At 35.5% G+C, this 11,366-nt stretch overlaps 1 protein-coding gene across 1 annotated transcript; it reads right to left on the bottom strand.

Annotated features, from left to right (window-relative positions):
* Positions 1-492: 492 nt before the first annotated feature.
* Positions 493-10,781, bottom strand: LOC140927312 (D-2-hydroxyglutarate dehydrogenase, mitochondrial-like). The gene is made up of 17 exons (XM_073376934.1): positions 10,474-10,781; positions 10,025-10,131; positions 9,640-9,717; positions 9,259-9,299; positions 8,428-8,508; positions 7,763-7,862; positions 7,149-7,242; positions 4,954-5,011; positions 4,655-4,743; positions 4,045-4,138; positions 3,492-3,622; positions 2,864-2,941; positions 2,668-2,736; positions 2,147-2,258; positions 1,346-1,429; positions 862-989; positions 493-550 (listed from the first exon to the last, which is right to left on the bottom strand). Exons 1-17 carry the CDS (start codon positions 10,627-10,629, stop codon positions 515-517), a joined length of 1,536 nt encoding a protein of 511 aa, XP_073233035.1. The 5' UTR covers positions 10,630-10,781; the 3' UTR covers positions 493-514.
* Between the last annotated feature and the right edge of the window lie 585 nt (positions 10,782-11,366).

Consider the following 11,366-nt stretch of genomic DNA (forward strand, 5'->3'; position numbering starts at 1 on the left):
ATCATTTGTTTCACTGGAATTCAAAAATGAGACCCAAATACTCTTTATTAAACAATCTTGCGCTGAATCCAGCGGATTCAAAACTCCAGATGAAAAAGAAGTGTCCGGCGGCTTGTAATAAAAGCTACCGTTCCTGGTCAGAATCCAGTGCGCGTTTCGTTTTATATTGTATCAGAAGGAAAACCTCCGAAGACGTAGTGGTTGAGTTGAAGGCTCCAGTCAGAATTCCATTCGATAGTTCGATACTATACTGTACTGCAAATTCACATTTTTTCTGTTGTTGATGTTTTCTATTCATTTTCATTCATTTACTTGTAATATAGTAACTGGCGTTTGGCATCTTCTAAAAACCTCTCCTTAGATGAATCCCTCTTCCAACGCCCCCCCCCCCCCCCCCCCATCCCACCCTGCAGCAAGAGTTTGCTTGCAGGCTAATCTTAGCAATGGATTGATCGCACGCCTCCAACACTACCTACATCAACTATAACTATGTTATTTCAATTCTTTTCCCACGCTAATGTGGAAGGACTTTGTAAGGATTCATAATTCCCTGCGGAGACAAAACAAAACAAAAACATTATATTTCATTTTCTACAAGGAAAAGAGAAAGTGCCACAAATACAGAAAACACAACGTTTAACTAGTGTTCTTAGGACTACCTTTGTTTCACCATGATCATAAAATAACTAATAAAGATATTGTGTCATTTGCTCAACTAAGGTCAAACAATCTTTTTTCTTAATAAAGAGTACTGGATAAATATATGTCTGTTGGTTCTTATATCACAACTACACGAAAATACTATCATAAATCTTTCACAGTTTTATCATGGTATTATTCTATTGTTTCCAGCTTTTGTACCTTGGGATCAAGAAGTCCTTTTATCTCTTTCATGAGTGCAACTGAGGAAGGCGACTTGGAGAAATGAATGTAGTTTGCTTTCTTGAATCCTAAACCATGCTCGGCACTTATACTTCCATGGTGTTTTGCTGAGAGAGAATACCACAGTAAGATCGCCACCCGTCCTTTTCCCACCCAAGACGTTTAAAATGATCGGCTCGAATTATCCTTCATCAAAATCAGTTTCATCTGTGCGTCCCTTAGCTACCATTAAAATCTGGGAACTCGTTTAGTGTCTGGGGAATTCTCTGTGAGCATACATATTGGACCGTTAACAGCGTTAACTTTGTCACTAAATTTGAAAATAGCAGCTACATAAGTTAATTAACTCTTCCTTTTCAAAAATCATGGTAACTCATGTTTATACATATTACTTTTATCTTCCAGTTTGGGTTATTAATATGTAATAAAAACAAACGAATTTGTAAATAAAATATGGCCAAACCTGTCCACTCAAAAACATATGGCTCAATTTCATTAAGCACTTCATCACTGTGGTCTGGTGTCGTTATGTTCAGGTGCAAGTTACCTGTGTAAAGTGTTGAAAATATCATAAATAAATTGTAGCAACTTAACCTCTTGTGGTGTACTCAAGAGGGGGGGGGGCACAGGTAGGTGGTGCTTTTCTTTTCAAACCTGTAAACCCGGCACTTATTTCACTAGCAGTTTTTATTCAATTGTCAAAGTCGAAGCTTAGAAAGGCTAACCAACTCCTTTGCATTTTTTCGTTTTCAAGTCTGTCGGTTATACATTAAGTCCAGTTCTTAGTTTCCCAATTGTGTACAGTCAAACCTCTTTAATACGGACACCAAAGGGACAGAACCAAGTGTCCGCTTTACAGAGGTGTCCGTATTATAGAGGTAGGGAATGTATGATTTGTGGCATTTCTGGGACCAAACGAACTGTCCGTAATAGAGAGGTGTCCGTATTAAAGAGGTGTCCATAAGGTGAGGTTAGACTGTACCTTGTGACAACTTTCAATTCAGTGTTTTAGCATAAACTACTAAGTACAAGTTCTTCTCTCTCACAAGTAGGAATTAAGAGAATAATCCTGTCTGTAAACATTTTTATTTTCTAGAACATAGCTTCATTAGTTTTAGGTTTCTTGGCAATATAAAGCAGGCATGTTCACTGCTCATACCAGCAAAGATTCAGTATGAGCTAGCTGCGCACGGCAGATGAGTTTTTTCCTAATACAGGTGGAATAGGGGTGGGTGGGTGGGTGGAATGAGATTCAACTACTTACCATCCCCTAGGTGACCATATCCAACAACATTAGTGACCTGCATATCAACGAGTCGTTCTCTCATGTGCAACACAAGCTCATACATCTTTGGCAAAGGCAGTGACAGATCATACTACGAACATAAAAACATTGAAACATTGTGTAAAAAGGTCATAAACAGCATCATATTTTCACTTAAAGCCATTCTTAACTATGTGATCTCACAGACAAACATCTTTTAACACAAAATTTATTTTTATCTAATATTTTATTATTAAATCCAATGACTGCTTACTAACCTCTTGTGAATGAGTAAGAGTTATATTTTTCACTTAAATGTCTGTTTTTAGTACTTGAATTTAATGGAATGTATATGTTACACCACCCACTGATTAACAAACCATTTGAGGGGGTGGAAAAGGTCAGTGTCTTGTTAGCTACCTGGTTCTTTAAAGTCAGCACCAGTTACCATAATCTCCCATGTATTTATTTATAGCTATAATCTTGAAAATGTACTGGTGTGTACCAGTCATATTAATTACCTTATAGACTGTACCACAAAACATCAAAGCCTCTGGTATTCTTTCACGTAAAGCCCAAACTGCTTTTATCTTCAAGAAAAAAAAAATTATACTTTTGAACAAAACTATTAGTCACAACTCCTTTATTGTTATTAAATTTATTTGATAATTTCCAAAGAGATACAACAACAACAACAAGTTTACATGAGGAACACACCTTAGTTAAGTCTGTTGCTAAAGTGCCATCTCGAGCCGTGTTGTCAGATATCACTTTTTCAAGGTAAAGGCTCATTTTCTACAAAAAGATTACAAAAACCTCCAGGCTGGTTACACAATTCAAGAAACTCACAAATTTGACCAAACATTAAAAAATGTCATAATATGATTGTCCAGGTGAGCATAGTCCCAGATAGGACTGTTAGTGACAGTCACTGACATAATTTTAATTTTCAACAACCTGTATGGTAGTCATCTCTAGAGTTAAAGTAAGTTTTATCATTGTATCACATCAGTGCATGGTAATAAACGGTGGTTATTGACCTGATTGGTCATAAGTTGCAAAATTATTGGTCATCTGTCAGTAAAGCCATGATGTTATTGGCTATGAAGACTCTAATTGATGGTTGTCAACTATCCTGTCAAGACTTTCTTTTCTGCTTGCAAACTATTTTTAAACATGTGATGAATCACAGCTGTTGCACATCTTAGAAACATACGTATAACAAAAGAAAAGTTTTAGAATGATAATATTTTAATTCAATATTTATAAAGAATTGAAAAGAAAATGATCTATGGCATAATCAGTAGACTCTAGGTGGTAGCTGATCTGTAAGCATGTTACAAACCTCTTCATCATGGCTGCTATTAGAACCAAAGGTCTCAATAAGCACATAAAATGGCCATTTATTGATTGGATTGTGTAAACCAAGTTTACTTTCCACAAGATGCATAGAGGAACAATCCATGAATTCAAATGCTGAAGTAAAAAATTAGGTCCTTCATGAACATGCCATAAGAAAAAGAAATTTGTCAAGTTTTGTTAGTATGTGAGATTCATCATTAATACTATTATTAATTAGAATAAAGGTAAGAATCAAATTAAAGAAATATTTTGGCATGATTCATGCCATCATCAGTTTAATCCAATGTTCAACTTTTGTTTGGTTATCTTCTGCTCATGGATAATGACAATTATTTACATTAACTGTTTGCAACCAGAACTAAATGTGTAGTTCAAACATAAAAATAATTTTTGTTTTCTGTAGTTTAAATTCATAATTTTTTCATAATATTGTAGAAGTCTATGTGCCCATCTTATGTTGCATGACTTTTACATGTCATCATTTTCAGTTATTATTAGATGAATCTAGAGTATATATTCAATAACTAAAATAATACCTGACAAAATTTCTCCCAACATGGTTCCTGCCAGTTTAAAGGAGCTAAGAACATCTGTGAACCTCTCACAACCAAGGAAAGCAACATTGATGGACTGCAAACAGATGGAAATTATTTTACTATCATTATCATTATTATTAAGTAATTTTATTATTATTAATTATTATTATCATTATTATTATTATTATTATCATCATCATCATCATCATCATCATTGTAGAAACAGCAAGGATACTCAATAGGACCAGAGGAGTATGAGCTCCAAAGATTTTCTTTTAGGATAACTTCTAGGGAAATGTATTTTATGCTGTGTGATTATGAACAGAAGCTGAGAGGAAAACTGTCAAGAAAATAACTATTTATCTTAAGTAATCACTGCCGTGCTGTGAAGAAACATTTTGCCACAATGTGATGTTCTTATGATGTGTGGCAGTAAGCAGATGAAGCACTAGAGTGAAGCAATAAACATTAAAATATTCCTTACAAGTCTTGTTGTGAATAGAAATTGAATAGCTTATATGCTTTTTTTTTTCAAAGCAAAATTGTAGACAGTCAATGTACTTGTACCATGATTCTTTTCTCAATCAAAAAGTTATTGAAAACACACAACCTTTGGTCTCCTTGGTACAGAGATTGATGCAGCTGTTATAACACCCAAAGAACCTTCTGATCCAATGAACAGCTGTTTTAAATCATAGCCTAAAAAGAGAACATGACAACAGGGAAAAGTGATGGTAATAACTACAAAAAGGCACAGCCAACTCAGGGTCAAAAGATTAGGTTCAACTATTTTAAAGCAGGCACTAAAGTATTTAAGGCATACAGTTACTAGCCTCTAGCTTGCAGCAATAAAGAGACCAGGGACAAGGAAAGAAAAAATACTACAAGACAATGAAAGCCCTAACAAACCTGTGTTGTCTTTTCTCATTGATGAAAGACAGTCAAGTATATTTCCATTTGGAAGAACCTAAAAAGTAGCAGAAAGTAAAACCAACAGCAGATTCATGTCCACATGATTTGTTACAGCTGGGTTAGACATAGGCTCGATTACCAGCTGCTGTTCGGGAAAATGAGCCCGCACTCATCCCCCGAGGATCAAAGACCGGACCCGGGTGACGGCGGAAATCGAGCCTAGGTTAGACAACCATGGAAAATTTTCAAAAACATGACATTGACTTAAGAAAAATATGTCATCATTGTTCTTGCCTTTTTAGCTGCCTCTTTTATTATAGAAGGTTCCAATCAATTATACAAAATACTAGTAATATTTTATTGACTTGAAAAGTTGAAATCCATTTTATAAGTTGTAGAAATTCTCTACAGTTTACCCTCACAGCACAATGCAGCCTTATGAAAAAATGCTATTTTTTTCTTTACTTTTCTTTTCTTTACTTTTCAAAAATAATCCATTTTTCAATCAGTACCTTTAAGTCACATGGTGTACCCTATAGTGTATAATAAGCCCTCAGCAGCTTCCATAAAGGCTCCCTTGTCATTACCACTTTGAACATTTGTAAAATGATTTAAATTTAGAATAGTGTCCATTATGCTTAATATATTATAAAGTTCTTGTAAATTGTTGATGTTCTCTTATGCAGTTAATAAAGGAGTGAGTGAATGAATGAATGAATGAATGAATGAATGAATGAATGAATGAATGAATGAATGAATGAATGAATGAATGAATGAATAGATGAATGAATGAATGAATGAATAGATGAATGAATGAATGAATGAATGAATGCATGAATGAATGAATGAATAGATGAATGAATGAATGAATAGATGAATGAATGAATGAATGAATGAATGAATGAATGAATGAATGAATGAATGAATGAATGAATAGATGAATGAATGAATGAATGAATGAATAGATGAATGAATGAATGAATGAATGCATGAATGAATGAATAGATGAATGAATGAATGAATGAATATATGAATGAATGAATGAATGAATGAATAGATGAATGAATGAATGAATGAATGAATGAATGAATGCATGAATGAATGAATAGAGGAATGAATGAATGAATGAATGAATGAATATATGAATGAATGAATGAATATATGAATGAATGAATGAATGAATGAATGAATGAATGAATGAATGAATGAATGAATGAATGAATGAATGAATGAATAGATGAATGAATGAATAAATGAATGGATGGATGGATGGATGGATGGATGGATGGATGGATGGATGGATGGATGGATGGATGGATGGATGGATGGATGGATGGATGGATGGATGGATGGATGGATGGATGGATGGATGGATGGATGGATGGATGGATGGATGGATGGATGGATGGATGGATGGATGGATGGATGGATGGATGGATGGATGGATGGATGGATGGATGGATGGATGGATGGATGGATGGATGGATGGATGGATGGATGGATGGATGGATGGATGGATGGATGGATGGATGGATGGATGGATGGATGGATGGATGGATGGATGGATGGATGGATGGATGGATGGATGGATGGATGGATGGATGGATGGATGGATGGATGGATGAATGAATGAATGTTGCTTTTCCTCTTGACCTGAGAGTTACATGTAACATATTATCATGTAATTGGTTGGTAATCTGCTGGTAATCAAGGGAACAGAGGTTCGATGTTGGTTTTCAATACAGATAAAATTGAACCCAGGAGTCATTTCAAAAGTAGGTTGAGTTTGATCGTCCAGGGAACGTAGTCCTGAATAGGACTGTTGTTGTTGACAGTGACTGACATTTCAACAACCTGTGCAGTAGTCATCTTGACTCTGGAGTCATTGTCAGTAACAACAGTCCTATTCAGGACCACGTTTACCCGGATGATCAAACTCAACCTACTTATAGATGACAATAGAAGGTTAATGATGGCCTAAGCATCTCATGCTTTACTATCACAGCTGCCAAGTGAAGTTACAGTGTATTTTATAGAGTGCATGTATTACCAACAATAATGCCTGTTTCTAAGCTATAAACTGAGCAACAGTGGTGTCTTTCCAGACGTCTCTAAAATTTGATGCTTACTGTCAGCAGGTCTGTGTTACAGGTGGGAGGAGGATGGGGACTGCATTTCTACATATTACATACCGCTTCTAATCCTAGTACATTGCCATGCAAAGAGCCATATCTCAGCAACCTTAGACCTGCAGCATTAGTGGCAATGTTTCCACCTATATGGCAACTACAATAATATGTATTACAAAAACAACAACATTGTCAATCATCAAAATAGACTGCCAGTGGTATTATGGCCCTACCTTTTGTGGGTCATATTCAAATTTGTTATTTTTACTTTAAAAAAAATTGGCGGGTGTAAACCACAGTGGTGCAATTAACAATAACAGCATTTATTTAAACACGATTAAAAATTCATCAAAGCTGATGTGGTTGTATAAAAACAATAAAATACACTTGAGTATCTTTTTAAAAGTGTAAATGTCATGAATTGATCTCATTTGGTTTTCCAGGGCGTTCCACCGAATACTGAATTGACTTGTACGAGCATAATTTCTTTACCACTTAATTCACTTTTAATTCACTTTTAAATTTAGGGGCAGCACCTCATAAAGGACTTCCAAGAAGAGAAGTGATACCATTTTGATAGCTACTTTTTAACAAAAATGTTTGAGTAAAATCAAAGCCAAAACTCTTAGCTTGAAAGCTTGTTATTAGCTTGACCAGTTGACAGTAGGACTACAAACCTTCCTTTTGCTCCTAAGTCCAGGGGCATTATGAAACCACGCTCCTCCATCTTATTGTCCAGAGACTCCAAAATACAACCAGCTTGACACACAAGGATGCCTAATTTAATAGAAGCAATATTTATCATGTTTAGTGTACAGTACAGTACAGTGCTGTTAAATCCCCCCAGTCAGTTATCATGTAACCATGGAGTTACATTGGTGACTACATGGTCAACCAATCTGGGGAAATCACTCTAGACTTATCTTGCATAGACCTCTTTGCCTACGCAATAGAGACATTTAATAGTTTAGCAATATTTATCCAAGGGTCCCATTGGTATGGATGCTTTGACTTTGCAAACAGGATCTTCTTTGTCAGCAAACCTGACCAATATATTTTAAATATTGGCTCCTGATCACATTTCTGAGACTGTTGTTTTTTGTGTATTCCTCCTAACATCAATCCTACAACACATGTTAAATATATATTATTATTTAGCTCCCCGTAAACATTCTTCAAATTATTCATTAACAACACCATCAAGTTTCTTTGACGTTAATAATTATTGTGCAGATACCTTATGTTGCAACAATCCTAAACACATCATATTGATTGTAAGTTAAGTTAAGGTTGTTTTTCTTTCCACTGGCAACAAACAACATCAACAATAGTGTTCATTCACCTGAAACATCATCAAAGCTTAACACCTGGTTCATTAAAGACATGGAAATGATTATCTCATCAAATACTGGCACACTACCACCTACAAGAAAGTCATGGAAAATAGTGGTAAACTGAGCTTTGATTTATTTTTCAAATTACTACGCTTTTCACAAACATGCGAATTCTGAAGTTCAAAAGCCAACTGACGATTGCGTTTTTCTCTGCCATCAATCATCTTAACGGACCTCTTAGGAAACAAAACTTTACTTTAACGGTTTCAAAAGGTCATGGTTTGTGATTTGTGATTGGTGGATTTGGATCCGTTTTGTGTGTTTTTGTGTTTCAAGGTTCGTTTCTTGTAATTGTAATTATGATTGACAGCAGCAAAAAACGCAATTATGAAGGCGGCTTTTGACCTTTAGAGTTCGCATGTTTGTGAAAAGTGCAGTAAAGGTTTATTTATATTGGAAGTGGACACAGTTTTCCAGCTACATGTAGATTACTGCAAAATTATCTACTCTAAATAATTAAAAACAAATAATCTAAATAGAACATAACAGGATAAATAACCTCACTGGCAGAAGACAACCAGCAGTTGGCTATATACAAGCATGGCTAAGGATTCAAATTTCAGGATGCCCAAGAACAAATCCAGCAAGTGATCAGAGCAGGACTTGATGGAACCCAGGGTTAATGCAAGGGACTGTGAGTGTAACATGCTGACTACTCACCCATGACTGCCTCCCCAAAGACTTTAAAATGTTTTGACCCCTGGATTTTAAACTAATAATTAAGACTTCATGAACAATTGTCATTCATTGACTGAAAGAATCCTTGTGATTCAACTTACCAACCAATCCAGTATTTCCACCCTGAGGGAGCACAGCTAATCTAACAACAAACAAGATAATGAAGAGTTGTGTGCTTTATAACAAATAATTGGCAATGAAAGTGCACAATCAGAAATATGCACAAAACACAATAAATGTTGTTACTTTCTGATGGCCTATATATAAATATGTAGTAGATCCTTGTCTAAACCAAACATTATGCTAGAATTGTAAATGTTGCAGGGAGATGGTCATAATATCCAGCAATAATGTACTTATTAATATAAGCTGTATATAATTATAAGTTCCAGCAAATGAATTACAAATGTATCCTTTTTTAAATCTTATTATTCAAATTTAAAACAACTATCAAAATAAAAGCTACAAACAACAACACTAACCTCCTTGAATTACAATATGCTAAAATTTCTGAAACTTCTTGGGTAGTTTGTGGTCTAAGGAGTACTTTACTGGCTCCTCTGGAAAAGGAAAATACTGTTATTACTTAAGCCTTTTGATTTTGTAGTTCTAAATCACAAAGGAAGGCAAGGTTGTTTATCACAAGATATTTTTAATATCATGCACTTTACACTTTTATAGGATAGTATTATTTTTACATCAGAGAGAGATAATAGACTAAAACCATTAGTTAAATTATAGTTGCCTATAGCTCAAGTTACACCTATTTGGCATTCAACATTGCAGTAGCAACATTCCTTTCTATTGTTCTTGTGGATTTTATAGCAGAAAAAGATGTTTTGCTTGTCATTTAAATATCAGACATACCTGACCATTTTAAGCCAGTCTACATTGTAGGCCGTTATTTCTTCTGTATCTGTTACTACTCTAGAAGGTAATAAACCTTCAAAAACTTTTATATCTTCATCTGTGACCTACAAAAATAATGCTAATTTTGTTCATTGTTTACAGAATCCCGGTTACTGCTGGTATAGTGCTGATAGTCAATTATGGGTCACCTACTAGAATCTTTCTCATTGGACTAAATTAAGGTTTGAATACTGATAATAATAGAATTATTATTTTTATTATCATTAAATAATAATAATAATAATAATAATAATAATAATAATAATAATAACTACAACAACAAAAGCAACAACAATAATAATAATAATCTTTCACAAGAAATCCATGAATTTTAACCAAATAGAAAGGGAGAAGAGGAAGACCAAATGGAAAGGCCCGATTTCAAGGCAGTAAGAGTAAGCTCGTACCTGTGAATACTGTCCTCTCTTGACGTAAGGGTATCGAGTACTTGTTAGTTCAACTTCATTGCACCTTGCTGCAGTGAATGAGATGCTGTACCTTGATATCAACTGCACTTTTACAGCTTTAGAGAGCCGAGATCCCACCTCACGAATACGCCACATTTTGAACCATTCACTCCACTTTCCTTACTCACATAAGTGGAAGCGTTTAAAAATTCCCTCTTACCTTGCTCAATGAGGCCTTGTATTTATTTGACATTTTATTTAGACATCCTTCAAACCCGTTGTTTCGCCATTTTGCCAGTGTTCTACTCCTCAGTCTCCCGTCGTATGCGGATAAGGCACTGGGCCCGAGGGCCCCACCTCACCCCTGGCGCATGATTAGCCCATGGACCAAGAGACTATAAAGGGGACAGAGAGGCCATCCCCCACATACACCCTATACCATAGGTAATTCGTCTCGAGTTATTTTTAGAATCGGGATAAAGTTACCTCGCGCGAGGCGTGGATGTTTCGTGAAGGTTTCGCATGACCAAACGCCGTGCAAAACATGTCGGGCGAGAGGCAATGAAAGCGTAAAAAGATCGAGAGCATTCCTGAATATTGAAGCGAAATGAGTCGGCGCTCACCTGGGAAAAAGGAATCGCTGGACTCTTTGACAACCCGTGAAATCAGTTTAACTCGAAGTTGTCGTAACCTCAGTGCTTGAATAAAATGAGAAATTTCGCAGGTTTATTGAAACCGGTCGTTTATACAATTTAGGGAGTTTAAGATCCAATGACGCGGACGACAACTAGAACGTCAAAAAAACAATAGGTTTAATTAGCAAAACAACAACTTCGCACGTGCAACACACTTTTTTGTTCATTTCTTTCCCGTTTTTGCACGACTACGACGTG

The sequence above is a fragment of the Porites lutea genome, chromosome 2, assembly GCF_958299795.1.
Source record: "Porites lutea chromosome 2, jaPorLute2.1, whole genome shotgun sequence".
NCBI classification, from domain to species: Eukaryota; Metazoa; Cnidaria; class Anthozoa; order Scleractinia; family Poritidae; genus Porites; species Porites lutea.

What these genes read in the sequence shown, in the direction of transcription:
- LOC140927312 (XM_073376934.1), bottom strand. Translation starts at nt 10,629, where the DNA reads ATGTGGCGTATTCGTGAGGTGGGATCTCGGCTCTCTAAAGCTGTAAAA. An exon ending in AGAGAGGACAGTATTCACAG is followed by an intron (nt 10,132 to 10,473) that starts GTACGAGCTTAC and finishes TTATTTTTGTAG; the next exon opens with GTCACAGATGAAGATATAAA. An exon ending in GACTTAGGAGCAAAAGGAAG is followed by an intron (nt 7,243 to 7,762) that starts GTTTGTAGTCCT and finishes ATATTATTGTAG; the next exon opens with TTGCCATATAGGTGGAAACA.